The sequence below is a fragment of the Pezoporus wallicus genome, unplaced genomic scaffold (assembly GCF_028554395.1).
Source record: "Pezoporus wallicus isolate ANWC-B61680 ecotype Strahan unplaced genomic scaffold, APGP_CSIRO_Pwel_v1 contig_3817, whole genome shotgun sequence".
Classification (NCBI taxonomy): Eukaryota; Metazoa; Chordata; class Aves; order Psittaciformes; family Psittacidae; genus Pezoporus; species Pezoporus wallicus.
Window position 1 is genome coordinate 9698916 of NW_026635157.1, and position 16344 is coordinate 9715259.

A 16344-nucleotide genomic window follows, 5' to 3' on the forward strand; every position below is an offset into this window, starting at 1 on the left:
CAGGACATAAGAAGTTATTTTTCCAGAATGAAAACCACATGGAACAAAACAATCACTAAACTGTCATGCTACTGCTTTTATGAGCTTCTAGTTCACAGTTCTCCTCCCCTTGCTTACTTATTGAAAGATTTAAAATTTTAAACTATGTTAGCCACAGTTAGAAAAATAATCCAAGAAGTACATTTTCACAAAAGAGGCAACTAAATGCTGCACTAACCAAGCTGGGTTTTTCCTTCTTGCTAATAAACTTCTAAGCAAAAAGAAACAAATATAACAACCAGGGCAGCAGTTTTATCTGGCAAGCATCCTTAGAAAGATAGCCAAGTGCAAGCTGGCTGAGATCCAGATACTTAGACTCAAATCAAAAAGGACCATTACATCATTTAGTTTGACATTTTGTATAACACAGGCCCATTACATTTCACACAGTTACTCTGTCCTGAGTCTGATACTCAAAGCATGTAAAGGATCACACTGGCAAGGAAACTATTAATAACTCCTACATAGATATATGCAGTTTTACAAAGACAACTTATGCTCCTTCGTGAAAACAGTGCACATTTCAAAAGCAGGAGATGCTCTGCTTTTCTTCTTCCTGAACTTGTTTCTCCAGGGAGAACCTGTAACTGCATTTGAGAACTCCCATCTCTCCAAGGAAACATTTAAACCAATCTGGAATAGCATCAAGCAATAAAGTAAACAGGACTTAAAGTCACTGGGGTTGAGGTCTACAACTTTTAAAGGGCATGGAGAAGAATAACCTAGATAGACAAAAAAAAAACTATCAGGTGTGAAGGGAACACCTGTATCCAACATTAAAAAGTATTAAAACCAGCAGGCATTAAGTGTTCATCTAAAATGAGACTGCATGGGTTGGATGACGCTTTGAGCAACCTGGTCTAGTGGAAGGTGTTGCTGCCCATGGCAAGGGGGTTAGAACTAGATGATCTTTGATTTCCCTCCCAACCCAAACCATTCTGTGATTCTAGAATTCTATGAATCAAAGTTTAAAATTTTTAAAGCATTCATTGATTTTTATTCAGGCTTATTTTCTTATTTATGCTTATGTGTAGTTTACTCAGCTGCTGTCAGGCCATTTGACCATTTTTTTTTATACGTAAAAGATAGTAACAGTCTAACATTCCTTTAAGACAGAAATACAGCAAATTCATATATAAACTCGTAAATCAGAAAATGAGGTGAAACATGAGGGGGGCATTTTTGGGCTGTCTTGAGCACCGAAGATCTAGTTCAAAGGAATGCCATTCACAAGGCAAAAGCATTTGCAGTTGGTCACTCCGAGGCAGCCACCAAAAGCAACCTGTAGGATTCAAATGAACTTTCAGCCCAGCCTTTAAAAAACACAGGTGCACTACTTCTTATTTCCTCTTCATCATTACCCAGGTTGTACCTAGTTGACCTCCACTCAGGTTTACCAATGGAATATATGAATCCTAAGACTGTATTCATAAAGTACAAAAGTGTATAACCAAGTAACAAAAATTAGTTTAGCAATTACATACAAGAGAAATACTCATCTGGAACATTATTAGGTCTTAGGCGAGCTGCAGGACCAGGTACTACCATGAAATCTTGAACATTGTCCAGATAGCTGTTCAGATATGCTGTTTTTCTGCAGCTCCCTGCTTCCATCCCTGCAAAGGGAAATAAAGTTCATTTTAAAATGGGAATACCAGTGTAGAAAAACCTTGTTGAGGCCAAAATAGTCTGATTCTCACCTACACCGATTATCTCTTGCATGATCTTGATAGTACAGAGCATAATTTCTACAGGTATTGGCTGCATCATTAACCTTGCCAGAAACATGCAAGTATAAACTCAGAATATTATTATAAAAGCAGGTATTAAATTCTGATCTATTTTATAAAATTTAATTTACCATGATCTGATATGAAAATAATGTTCAGGCATTTATGCAAGTTCATTTGCTTGAGACCATCCATCAGCATCCCTACTATGTTGTCCACTCTCTGTAATGCCATAATGACCTGTAGGGCAAAATTGGAACGTAAAGTAAGTGTTAACACTTCAATTAAGAATTGAATTTATTTCTAGAGAGTGAATAAATTTTAACTGTAACAGTTTGTGCTAATAAAGAACAAGGAGCTCTTCTTACAGACTTCAAAGCTAGATGCAGTCCAGATATGTATGAAGGACACAGGGGACCTAAAACTGCAGCAACTCCCACGTTATAGCCAGTGAGGGTGGTTTGGGTGGTTTTAAAAGTATGAAATAAAGGATGTTTATTGCATTATGAGGGGTACAACCAAGAGCAACATGGAATGTCTTGCCTAAGAGTGCAGATGCTGATGGGAGAACACCAGAGGGCTGAAGAGAATAGAGGAAGCCAAGCCTCAGTACTCTTCCTCAGAATCCCTGTTGAGAGAAACCCTGGAGTAAACTGTCCTTGAAATTGTGACTGGATATCAGTCTCAAATTATTTTAAAGGGACTGAAAAAGCCTAGAACAAACTACCAGCCTAGCCTTGTTCATGATCAGGGGTCTGGCGTTCAAGCTCATTTGCACAGGTACAGCCACTGGAGCTACTTTTGAATACTTGCCAAGTAAACAGTGCCCAAAAAAAAGTACTTTTTAATTAAGTTATTCTGTTACCTCATTATGCTACTTGTATAAGCTGTCTGGGTTTATGTGAACAAAGATGAGATGCTCCTGGGGAGACTATGTTCAAACCCTCAGGATCTTTTTCTCCAAAGCATTCCTGACATACAGAACTTCAGATCCACTTATTAGTCAAAGAAAACTATAATCAATTTCAACGCTTTCCCTATACTGCAGTTCTAATTAGTTGTCTGATACTTCACTGAGCACTTACACTCACCTTTCAGTTCCTTAAAGAAACAGTAACCATTAATACCTTCGAAATTGGCAAGAGGTTTCTACTGTTGTCACCACTGAGGTTAAATACCGGATTAAGATGCCCAAACTTCCTGACCATTCAAGACAAGAGAATTTTACAAAGTTCCTGAATTTCCAGGAGCTTTTTCCTTTGCATTTTTCACTGTGGTTTATTAAAAGGTAGTGCTGTTTAGCAGTTCTGAAAATAGTAGCTGTCTCAAAAAACATTCTTATTTATAAAGTAGGTACAGCACAGACTGTGATGGGGTGAATATCCCTTTTATCACCCTCTTTCCAAGAACATATAAAATCTAACCACAGGGAGATAAGACCAATATTCACCTAACCTTTGTACAGAGACTGTGGGAAAACAAATGACAACTATAACATGAATGCTTAACCACCAAAATTTGGACCATTGCTATAAAAATCTATTCTTGCTAAATTGAAAGTATACAAACTTTCTGTGGTTCCCCCACCCCAAATCAACATAAAGAATTAGTAACAATAGATAAAACTACATACAACACATATCAAAAAATGCTTTTGCAATTTAAAAGTTATTGAAATAAATAAAATAGGAGTTAGACTTACTAAATAGGCTGTTTATTACATGCTTTGATATCAGTGTTAATTATGGATGGACTGTCTATTCACAATTCTTTTTCCTCATAAGCATACTGAACACGGTTTTGGTTAACCTGACATGAATCATGAAAGTTTATTATAGAGTCAGAGCAAAGATCCACATTTTAAAAAAATAAGAAAATTAAGAAACTACAAAACTACTTACTCCGCTGCTTACTGGTCCAAACATATGGCCCGAGGAATCTGGTTCTTCTAAATACAGAGTGTAAAAGTGTGGTCTATATCAAACAGTACCAAAAATGTCATATTTTACATACACGTTGAGACAGTTTGAAGAGATTATATTTCAACAATGGATGTCAAATATTGGAAACAACACTGTCAGAGGAAGGACACATTAAAGGGAAATAGAGAAATGTAACTTAATTATAACAGATTTCAGTCATAGAAACAGGCTTGCATTAAATACTTTAACTCTGTTAGAATACTGTATAAGATACTGTTTGAAGCAGAAATAATATTTACAAAGCGATTAACTGCAACACCACTTGAACGGGAATTTGCAGTTGCATATGTACCTTTCATCTTCAGGTAACTGCAGCCAGCGGAGAACAGTTACCACCCTTTCTTCAAAGGGGATTGAGCTGTATCAGAACAACAGAAGATCAACCAACCTTGCACTTCCAAAAGCTAAAAAATTTTAGTCACACATTACAAAGTCAATGTACTTTAGCAAAGAAATTTTAATTCAACTAGACACCATTAATGGTGATTTAGCAGGATGCAAGTTTATTCTAATTGCCTACGAGTCTACAGAAGTTAACGGCCTGATCTAAAGCTCCCTTGAATATTATCCCCATTGATTGTACTGTGATTAGAATAAAGCTCTCAGTATTGTGTTTATTATACAAAGAGAATAATTGGCTTTGAGGTGCAAAATCATATGCAAGTTTTCACTCCTGTACTATATTTTGAAAAAGTTTCAGATTGGGGATGGTTTGTTGTTGGGTTTGGCTGGTTGGGTTTTGATATGAGTTTTGTTGTTGTTTTGTTAAATGTTTAAACAGTTTGAATACAAGTTCTCAATTATGTCACAAAGTAGATGCTCTATATCAAGGAGACCAACAATATGCATGTTGACCTAGAACAAGATGAGGCACCCACAAAATTAGTAATTCAGCTACTCCATACAAGTTCAAGTAATGAGGTACAAGTTCCTAACAAAAAAAAGATCTAAGGCGACAATCAGAATTTGATTGCTATAAGAAGAGTATAGGAAATAATCCTAGGAAGATCAAAGTGAAAAGCCTGATTTCTTGGGCGAGTTTTGAGATTATTAAATAAAAGGTGATAGACAGATTTATCTAGAATTTTCATTAGTCAGAAAAGGTTTAGCTGCAGTGAAGAGCAATCACTAAAATATGACTGCCTTAATATGAAATACTTTCAAAATTTGCAATGAAAGTAATTTTACATTGGAACAATTTACCTCAGATTACTTCAGTTTTCATGGACAATATCATGACAATCCATGATCTATTCAGTGTATGAGACATTTGGGCTGAATGACTCTAAACACACCCACAAAAGATGTTCGTAAGTAGAAACAGAAAAGCACTAAAGCTTCAAAGCTGTCTGCTTTTAAAACTGATTTTCCACATCTTTCCTTAAAACGTTTGCTGAGCAATGACAAAATGATTAGACAAGAATCTATGTTATACTGAAACAAAGTTAATTGCATCTTATCTTTTTACATGTTGCATACAGCTATTTAGAAAAGCAGGGTGGTGGAAGGGGAAATAATGGTTTCTCTGGTGTACATCCTATTGCAACAGTTTAAGTAAAATATTAATCCAAGACACAGGAATTTACATACCTATTATATTTTTCATACAGGTTTGGAAAGGTTCCATTAACTGCTACATCTGACCCAGGCCAAAAGAACGTAGCAGCTCTTAAACCTTGGTACATAGCCGTTAGCCAAATCTGCAGGACAACAATCACCATCATTAGTGCAGGTCACTAACTTAACCAAGTAACTGCAAGAAAATGCACTACCACCAGACCAAAGCCTAAAAATGTAAGTAGAGGACACCATACAGTCAATCTTGCATGTCATCTGCAATCCAGATATACCTTGCAGCCTAATTCATTATGGCAAATACTTGCGCCCTTTCTGCTGGGTACAGACCTAGGTAGGGGAAATGTCTTAAGAACAGTGAAGAGTGAAGTAAGAAGGGGTAGGAATGTTCTGAGGACATATGTCCCACATACTCTGAAATATAAAAGTAGGACTTTGGTCAGCTCTTCTCATTTTACTGCTGATCTCAAGATTTGCAGGTTTCTGTCTGCCTTCTGCATGTTTTCCTGCCTCACTTGTGCAAACCACTTCTCAGCAGCTTGCAAAGTCTACACTTCCACCCCCCAAAAAAAAATAAAAATTGGTCCACCCACATTACTAAAACCAGTTACAATAGTTACTGGTTTTATCATTTTACATTTTGCCAGTTACTTCTTGCTATTCTTCAGGTTAGCACTCACCCAAACTGTCCCATGCCACTTCATCTTGATGGTATCAGAAAATTTGCCATAGCTGTATGATTGAACTGAAACATTTTCTTTACGCATCTTTTAGGTTTAGTAGTAATCTGGGCACAGCATAAACCTTTACTACTACTGATACACCTGGGTCGGAGCAATCTCAGGCACAGCTACAGGATGGGCAGAGAAAAGATTCAGAGCAGCCCTACAGAGAAGGACTTGGGGGTGTTGGTTGATGAGAAAATGAACATGAGCTGGCTTCAGTGTGCGCTTGCAGCCCAGAAAGCCAACTGTATCCTGGGCTGCATCAAAAGGAGCGTGACCAGCAGGTCAAAGGAGGTGATCCTGCCCCTCTACTCTGTTCTTGTGAGACCTCACCTGGAGTATTGTGTGCAGTTCTGGTGTCCTCAACATAAAAAGGACATGGAACTGTTGGAACAAGTCCAGAGGAGGGCCACGAGGATGATCAGGGGACTGGAGCACCTCCCGTATGAAGACAGGCTGATGAAGTTGGGGCTGTTCAGCCTGGAGAAGAGAAGGCTGCACGGAGACCTCATAGCAGCCTTCCAGTATCTGAAGGGGGCCTATAGGGATGCTGGGGAGGGACTCTTCATTAGAGACTGTAGTGACAGGACAAGGGGTAACGGGTTAAAACTTAAACAGGGGAAGTTTAGATTGGATATAAGGAAGAAATTCTTTCCTGTAAGGGTGGTGAGGCACTGGAATGGGTTGCCCAGGGAAGTTGTGAATGCTCCATCCCTGGCAGTGTTCAAGACCAGGCTGGACGAGGCCTTGGGTGATACGGTTTAGTGTGAGGTGTCCCTGTCCATGGTAGGGGGGTTGGAACTAGATGATCTTAAGGTCCTTTCCAACTCTAACTATTCTATGGTTCTATGATTACTAAAACTAATTTGTTTGTCAATTTCCTCAGAAAAATTAACTGCAAGTCCACTTCATATTAAAACCAGAACAAAATCTGGTATCTTTATTAGTTATTTAAAGCAAGTTTTCTCCTTAAAGAAAATTACATTTAAGTTCAATAAAGTCTGCTGCACTTTGTTTCATTTGTCATTTTGCTGCTCTAGTATAGCAGTTCCTAATCATGCTGAGTAATGCTTCTTGGCTGACTCTGTACTCTTTCAACATCACTATGCATCCAAGTGATATTAAGTAACATAACAACAGGCCAATGTACATTCTCAGCAGTGTATGAATACTTACAGGCTGCCCTTGGTACCACTGTGGATTAAACTTCTCTTCACTTTTAAGGGTGAAGGATGCATTTCTTTTGGGGTCATACATCTTGTTATCAATTATACCATGAGATTCAGGATACAGACCCTGTAATTGAAAGTATACCTTGTTACAGTGTTATAAAGAAAAAGAACCTTCCACCTATATAAACAGATGTCCGTTAGACAAGTATGTACAGTGAATAATCTATATGTGACTTCCACTCTACCAGTACCTCAAATTAACAAATTTAACAGCATCACCCACCATTGCCACTAAGTCCTACCTTACAATTCTTAATTGCTTCTCAGTGAGATTTAAAACCAAAAATAAAAAAATATAAAAAAGGCAAGAAACTTGTTCTGGGATCAAACTGAAAGACAACCTCTTAGTTCACACATTTGTTTTATCTTTAGTACCAATGACAAAGCAACTACTTCTGCTGAACCTCCATCACATGGCCAAAACCAAGATTTCAAAGGAGAATTGCATATCAGCAGACGAAAGCCATTACATAAGCAGTAAAAGTGCTCAGAGGCACCAGATATTAGGTAGTTTCAAACAGACTTTGTGTTCTGCCTTCAAGGAGACTGGCTCCTTTTTACTTTAAAGCATGTAACATCATCACTATTAGGACCCTGATAAACACCACTCCTGGAGAGCTGAGACAAAGCTCTATACTGTATTTAGGGGCACTTTCACATGGCTGCAGGGCATGATTAATGCCTCTTAGTTGCATATTCAACAATGGATATTTGTGAGGATTACATATTTAAACATCTCATTCCTGAATCTGTGCTCCTCACTTATCAGAAGTCCTGACAAACTAAGTCAAAAAGAAGGTGTAGATCATCATATTTGACTGAATGTAGTCTGACATATGAAACTAAGAAGAATATGCTGGAATCCAACCCTGCATTCAGTGTTGAAAACCTCACTGTTTCTTTTTTTAACTACATGTAGAAGGTGATAAATTTACAAGATCAGCTTTGTGACATTCCTATCCAGGTTTGGATACACTCTATCAGAGTCAGTATCAATGTGATGTTTAAATCTTGCCTTTCATTTCATACTCTTCTTTGCATCATGCCAAGCTACCTTAAAGAAGTGGAACAAAAGTGGCTGTGCAAAGGAGTCCGGCTGCTCTCTCAGAGAGAGCCTGAGATGTAATTTAGTGGAAATATTTACACAGGTGGGGAGTTGCAAAGTGATGTGTCCTTCCACCTATACAGGAATTCTTGCAGCTAGTCTTGGAAGCACTGGATTACTTAATCAGATTAGATTTGACCACTGAGTTGTAGCTTTATATAATGACTGTCTTTATCAGTTATAATTCGTTTCATATTCTAAAGGGAAATCCTATTATTTTAATAGTAAAAAATACATCATGTCCTTGGAGACAACTTGATAATGAACAGTCTCTTCAATACTGCAAAACATAATACACAGGAATACTTACTGTGACAACAGAGTAATGATTGGGAAAGGTTTTTGAAGGATACACTGGTCTCATACTGGAAGTATATGTTCCACATTTCTCTACAGAGAGGAAGAAAGAAAACCAGCAAAATTACAGAAATAAAAGCCTCTAAGAACCCTTGCAAGTTTCTCGCATGAAGATATACATCCATTAAGAAAAAAAAAAATATTTCCAGAACATTTTTATTCTTCAAAGTTTAGGAGTTAACACTTCATTTTTATTTCTATATCCATTTAACAAGCTGACTAAAAGGATATGATACAAATTTTACATACTTCTAATGACTGACTTCAGTGGTCATATGAGCAAAACCTACAGTCCTTAGGAAAAACATGCATAGATAAAAACAAATTATCAAAGAAATCACACCCTCCAAAATTGCCAAGGTATGCGCTAAGTCAAGTCTGCAGCTTGAGACCAACTAGCTACTTCACCCTGGGTGCTCTCAGAGATGAAGTGGACGCTAACACAGTGATGCCCTGGCTTTCTCAGTCACCTATCAAATCACTGTTTACTTAGCAGTTTGCAATCTTTTTTTAATAAAAATCAACTCTTAGTCTAGGGTGGATCTCAAATTTTTCTTTATCTTGATATACAAATCATAGGGCCACTATATAAAATACAAAGAAAATAAAAATGCAAGGTTTGCTAAAAAAAGTGTTGTATCAGGGCAATTTGAGCTCATGGCATTAGGGTTTTTGGATTAGATCTCAGCTGAAATCATCAGTTTGAGCTGACCAACATATAAAGAAGCGAAGCTGGAAAAGTAAATCCTCTCGAGTTACACAGACATTCCTTTCCACATATGCATTCAAATCGTCCTTTGTACCCTTTTTGCTACTGCAATACACTTGACACATTTCAACCACTTCTAAATCTGTTGTTAAGGCTGTTTTCTGAATTTTTTTTTGGTTTTCCTTTGGGGCAAGTGGGAAGCTGGGTTTTGGGTTTGTTTCGGGGTTTTTTTCCTACTGTTTTTAAAGTAAGAGAAAAGTGTGCTTAAAAACTTGGCTTGGCCAACGTCCTAGGGGGTTTTGCTGGGAATTTCCATAAGCATTATCTTTCTTCTTGTTGCCTTGGTTAAAGACAACTTAAGACAAAAGAAGGATTTATTTTAAACTTATGATACCACAGCCAAGAAGTATATGAAAACATCTTCTCTCAATCCCATACATACACATTATTTCTACGTCTCAGCTCCACGCTGAATTGCCACCTTTCAGCAGGTAGCAGAGAGAGAGTGCGTAATAAAGCTTGCTAAAAAGTTACGAAGATTTATTCAAGGAGACAACAGAATTTCACTGTGGGCATGGCTGAATTAACAGGACTACATAATGGGAACATTTCTAACTAACAGAATGCTGGACTTGTCATCAAGTGTTTTAAAGAAAAGCTCCAGATTTAGCATGGCTCTAATTTAATAAAGAACTGGGCAGTCTGAGAAGTTACTTAATGCAAGTAACTGTTCACTTCTTTGTAAATAGGCATTCATATATGGTCTCTTTTTGAACATCTACATGTAAAATGGATAACTATGAACTCCAAAAAGATTCAATTTTAGTCAAGCACTTTATCCATTATGGTCACTTGTGTACCAGAGATTCATTACCCTTTCCTGCACAGTAAAGTACTGTAGCAATGTTTCTTTACAATATGACTCCTTCCACCATTTTCAGTGCTTAGACACATAGAACATGAAGCGCCTTGAGATCTGAAGCCACATGCCCGAGCCTCATGCGATATGCATACCACTGACACCAACTTTCATTCATGAGATTTTCTCTTGCTGAAGAAAGCTTGTGTTATCTGGGCTTTTCATCCAGCATTTTACTGGGAGGGAGGGAGGGGACCTGAAGATCTTGTAGTATATCCCATCACAAATGTCTTTTATCAGATTACATAGCATGCTCCAGCATAATGTAGAATTGTTGACATAATGCAGAAATATTTTCCCCCAGACAAGACTTTATTTTGCCATGTCCAAAGCCTGTATTAGCCATTCTGATTTTAGAATCCTTTAAAAATGCAAGTTTTGACCATCAAAAACTCCATGGTTCTGGAGAAGTAAAGCAACATTGAAGAAGCTGCTATGTTAGTTGTATTTATTAGTGGTCAGAATTTATCATGGTTTCAGTGGAAAAAGAAATACAAGTTTATTATAGAAATTAAAGACAGAAGTTGCACTGTAGTGCATCCAGTCCAAAGAATGCAGAAGCTTCACATGTATAAATGGATGTCACAGCCTGGAAGTCCTAGGGATGCTTTGTGGCACTGTTATCTTGTACTGCAGCCAGAGCTATAACCATTTGCAAAGGCCAGCCTCTTCTTGCAGTGCTCAAGAAGTCTTCAACAGAATTCTTCTGTAACTATATTTAATGAAATTGTTTCAAATGCCTTGTATTATTCTAACATGGATCAAAATGAAAAAAAGCTAAAACCTCAAATACATCTGTGAGTTGTTATCCTCTGGAACAGGTCAAGTTGTAACAACCACTGTACAAAAAGCAAGTATTTTTACCAATTTATTTTTAAGCCAAACTGAAGCCAGTCACCCCATGTAGTAATTTATGAGCGTCAAGAAGATTGGCGTATTCAAGAAATACCATCAGTTCTTTATAGACCACAGCCAAAACAGAGACACAAAATGCAAAGTTAGTTATACTCTAGGAAAGTTAAGTAAGACACTACAAAAGCTAGGAAAAAAATATGTGCTTATGAGGCTCTCATTTCTTCTGCAAATGGTTGCTAAATAAAGGTTCTCAGATTCAGCACATTTCTACCAGCCCTTCTATATCACCTATTCCTAATCTCTTCCTTCTCTTTTACAAACATAATCAAATGCTTTCTACCTTGCTTACCATTTTCCAAAGCTATTCCATCTGAATACGAGACAATATACAGAGTAAAAAGTGGGTCTACTTCTATTTTGAAGAAAAACTCACAGCAAAAAGCATCCACCTCGTAAGTAGAGAAGGGCTTCTCAGTAATTTTTAAGGTTTCAATGAAAATCCAAAGCGCCCTTTCCTCATGCCCTCTCCTATCTTTTGACCTTCCACCCTCCCACACCTCAAATTCTCTGTGCATGACTTATTTAGAGCATCAACTTCCATTTCCATGGAGGAAGAGTGAGGATTTTAAAGAGCAAGCAAAGCTGCTATTGATTTTTCAGACAAGATATCATCATATTGCTTAGACAAATAAGCTACTCACGTAATTTGCTAATAACAGGTAGAAGTCCGCCCCAAGTCTGCAGGTATTCTGCTCTGAAGCCATCCAATGAAAATAGTAACACTGGAGATTTGGTAAATCTGAACAAGCAGAAATTGAAGTATTAGAAGACTGACTCCAAGAAGTAATTTCCAACCACTTATTTCAAGAAAGTTTCCCTCACGTAGTGGGTATGCTCATTATGGGACTATAAATCAGACCAAGGAAGTAAATCTTCCAAAACAGGCAGGCTTGCAGGCTGTGAGCAGACCAGCCACCTAGTGCCTCACCTCACAGGCTGGTGTAGCAACCCTACCCAAAAAGGCTGAGGATTACATGCACAGAGCCTGATTTCACAAGCACTCATAAAGAAATGAGCCAAGATGTTCATGCAATCTGCCTGGTGGGTTTGGAACTCCTGATCTTGAAATCAGTCCCAATGGAGCAACACTCAACCACTCCAACCCTGCTTCCCACCCCAAGGTAAAAGCAGGGAAAGAGCAAAATGTGAAGCCATGGCTTTCCCTTATTCTTTTTGCTCCTGAAAAATTCATGATCTACCTGGCAGAGGGGGAGAAGTTACCTTTTTACATGTACATACACAGTGCATAAAAAAAAAGTAACAAAGTCTCATGTACAGGATTCATTAAATCAGCAACTATAACACAGATTTTTCCCCTTTATCTTATAAAGATTATTTAACCAGAAAGAACTTGATTACTCTACCAGAAGTACTACCAACCTCCACACTGAAAAATGTGGCCTTATGACTGGAACACTGTAGCAGTAGTATTTCTGTCTGGAACTTGACAGAACTTCAGAAGCGATTCCACTGGAACTAGCAATAATAAATTCTCCCCTTTCAGGACCTACAGGACCTATGTTTTCCAGCTTTGACTTGCTTCCAGCTTCAGCCCTATTCAACGATTTCTCTCCAACTGTAAATACTTAAAAAATCCCATCGCGAACAGGAATAATCACCAGTGATTTCTTCCTCATAGAAAAACTACCCTATGTTTGACCCATAGATATGAAAACATTGGAGACTGCAAAAAAAAAATAAAATAACTGCAGTGCAGCAAAAAACAATGAAAATACAGATTCGCATCAAAGGATTGAATGTATTTTATATGCCAGTTGCAAGCTCAGTTTTCCTTTTTATGTTTACAAAGTGTAAAATGAAAATGTTTAAAGCTTTGTTGCACTTCAGTTTCCCAAAACAGTGAGAAGACAAATATTTATAAAGTGTTGACAATTTTTTTTAGTGAGTTACCCCACAAAAAAAAAAAAATCCAGTCATTTATAAGTGAACTATTTCTCCTAGTTCAGTCAAACATGACATATTAAACTGAAGATAAGTCAGACATGTTTTGGTTGCCTATCTTAAGAAAATTTCAATCAACAATGTGGACAACAGTTCAGCCAAAAGGCTTTAATTAGTCATAATCATTACATAACCTACCCTACAGCCCAGGCAGAATAAAACAAGGTAGTATGTTTGCAGACTGCTTTTTATTTCTATGGTATATGTAATATTATGTTTTGAAAAATCTTAGTAAAGGCAGTTAGTGGGGAAGAAGAAATGAATGATCTTCAGACCAAGATCATTCAGATCAAAGTCCTCCGGCAGAAAACAGTAGGGAAAACGTCACGTACTGCCTTCACCCATATTACAAGTATTGTTTGTACCACAGATTCCGATTGCTGCAACTTCTGCAAATGCCTTCTCTGCCACCCCTCCCCCCATAAAATTGATTCCCTCCACTGCAAAAATCTCAAAACCTTCATTGAGAAGTTTCCTGCAATAAACCAAACTTTTCAATATTACATTCTGACAAGTCTAACTTCAAAACAAAAACCAAAACCAACTCCTTAGAAAGGCACTTTACGCAACTGTTTCTGGTTTGGCATTTACAAGTAAACCAACTGTTAAGTACATGTTTTGCTTGTCTGCAAATCCAGCTACTGAACCCCTCACACATGCAATATTAAACCTGGCAAAACAGACCATTGCCACAACCAGGGAGACTGGCCATTTCACTTCTATACTCTACACATGCTGAAACTCATATACTTAAATGATCTGCCCTGTGCTCAGGGAAGCAAAGCATGACAGACAATGCGGAACTGCACTCTTTGGAACAGCTTCAAGTAAAATCCCCTGGCAAACTGACCTGAGCTCAGTTCTGAGATATATCAGCAATTTCCATGACGTTTTCTTGTCAGTAGCCAAGGTTACACTTGCTGCTTCAAAAACGTGCCACCATGAACAAGCAAGCCTGGGAGGCTCAAGTTTTGTTTCTACCTGTGATTCATGCTGGCTGTGTCCAAACAGTATGACAAGGGTGTTTCACAGCTCTTGGATAAATATGTATGCCACAGTCACATCCTGACTCCAAACTGAAGGAAATGCAGTGGTAATTATCCACTCCTATAAACTGGCTTCTATGGAAACTAAGTGCAGGAAACACAGGCTTGCTGTGGTCTAGTAGGTTCACCAGCCTGGAAGATCAAGAGCCCAGAACTGCAGACCACACTGCCAAGCTGACCTGCATTACTACAGGCAAGTTAGACCACAATTAAAGGAAAAAAAAAACAGAAGAAAGAAATGGAAGAAAGAAGAAAGTCCCCTTGAAAAGCTAGACATACTGCACAAAACTTCTTATCCCAAGCACTACTGCCTATATAAAACCGCAAAGCTTTCTTTTCTGGTAAATGTATGTAAAGCCTCAACATGAGGTGTAATAGCAATCTTCAAATATACAAGAAATATCTGCAAAGAGGAAACAAATCAGCTGCTCTTCCAGCTTACTGAACACAGAATAAATAGCATGAGCCTTAAGGTACAGAGAAACATAATCAAACCCAAGGAAAACCATCTAGTTAAGCACTAGGGTAAACTGCCAAAGCAGGTTTAAATTCTTATAGTATTATTTCACTCTTAGACCAGTGGAAAGAACTAGATCACTCCTGAAATCTTCTAGCCCATTAACTGTATAATCCTATTCAACAACACAGAGCCTAGTCTTGGAAAGATTTAGGTGTGTATTTCACTTTAAGATTTGATCAGTCTCATTGAAATTATTGGGCTTTCCCAGATTAAGCACCTCAATGAATACTGCATTGTCTTTCATCTATTCTGCACTACAAGAGCAAATGCAACTAAACCCAAAATGGAATGAAACCAGCAATTTTAACCCACAAAACATGCTGCATTAATATGTACAGAGTCAGAACTGCTATCCTGAGGCCTGAAAATGAGCACTGTGTTAGTTACCTGCACTCCTGCCCACCCCACCATAGGAAGAAGTGGATTATTTACAGAGTTGTTCGTTTTGGGAGAAGCTTGTGTGCTAAGAGCCTGAGATGAGGCTTTGGCCAACACTGCTCAATTCAACTTTGACCAGACATCGCCCTTCCCTGGGTTGGGTTTTATTGCAACACTTCTGGTTTTGCCAGGATTAAAATAATTTTAGTAGAGTAACTGCGTATTCTTTTCATGGGCTGAACAGAAATAACAAACAATAAGCCCTAAAAACCAAGTTAATCAACAGGAGCTGCTCAATCTGCACAAGGCTCTTGCTTGCTTATCCACCCCTTGGGAGTAACACTTCCGATCTTGTGTTAGGGATATCAGCATCCTAGAGCCAGCTCCCAGCAAACAGTCCTGAATGGTCCCTGACCCCAGAACAGGAGCTAATGACAAAAGCTTCCAGAAGCACCTGGCTACCTCCCTCCTACATGGAGACTTATCCGGGACTTGGACTCCAAGCTGCACAGAAGCTCCAGTTTCTGTCCTGGTGAAGGCTCTGGAGTGCCAGTGTTATTGCTCTGAATCAGAATGAAGAGTACTCATTTGGTATAAAAATATTCCAAAAGGAAGTGTATTTTGTTTGATAGTATTGTAACCCCAATGAATAAGTATAGCATGATTTAAATATCTTAAGTTTAAAAAAAAAGTACTGTTATAAGAACAGGCTGAAATGTTTTACCTTACTGGAAATATCCACAGCACACCATAATTTCAAAATCATCAAAATGAAAATAGTTTTGATTTTATTGACACTTCTCAGACATGAACATAACTGAATTCAACTCATGCCCACAACATATCTACAAGCTATTTTCCAGTGGAACATCTCCAATCAAGAGTCACTTCTATTAATAGAACTTATACATAAAAAATCATAGCTTGCAGTCAACTTCAGCTTTAACGTTAAAGATCTCACAGCAAAAACAGTACAAGAAACACAGGCTTTTTTCCTGGCTGGGAGCTTTGCTGTTCTATTTGAGCCTGAGAGCTGATGCCATTATCTACATGAGTCATTTCTCACACAGTGTATACATAACTTGCAGGAGCAGGCCCAATTTGGAGCCAAGCCAGAGAATACAAGGATCCCATAGCATTTTACACCTTT

At 38.0% G+C, this 16344-nt stretch overlaps 1 protein-coding gene across 3 annotated transcripts in view; it reads right to left on the minus strand.

Annotated features, from left to right (window-relative positions):
- Positions 1 to 16344, minus strand: part of ENPP1 (ectonucleotide pyrophosphatase/phosphodiesterase 1) — a 54314-nt gene that overhangs the window by 16486 nt on the left and 21484 nt on the right. For 2 of the 3 annotated variants that reach the window (XM_057408550.1, XM_057408567.1), the window contains exons 6-13: positions 11930 to 12027; positions 8699 to 8778; positions 7228 to 7347; positions 5342 to 5451; positions 4044 to 4109; positions 3671 to 3743; positions 1901 to 2009; positions 1524 to 1655 (exon numbers count right to left, since the gene is read on the minus strand). In XM_057408550.1, coding sequence (XP_057264533.1) covers positions 1524 to 1655; positions 1901 to 2009; positions 3671 to 3743; positions 4044 to 4109; positions 5342 to 5451; positions 7228 to 7347; positions 8699 to 8778; positions 11930 to 12027 — 788 coding nt within the window. The remainder of the gene's footprint in view (positions 1 to 1523; positions 1656 to 1900; positions 2010 to 3670; positions 3744 to 4043; positions 4110 to 5341; positions 5452 to 7227; positions 7348 to 8698; positions 8779 to 11929; positions 12028 to 16344) is intronic. The other variant, XM_057408559.1, reaches the window with a different exon arrangement.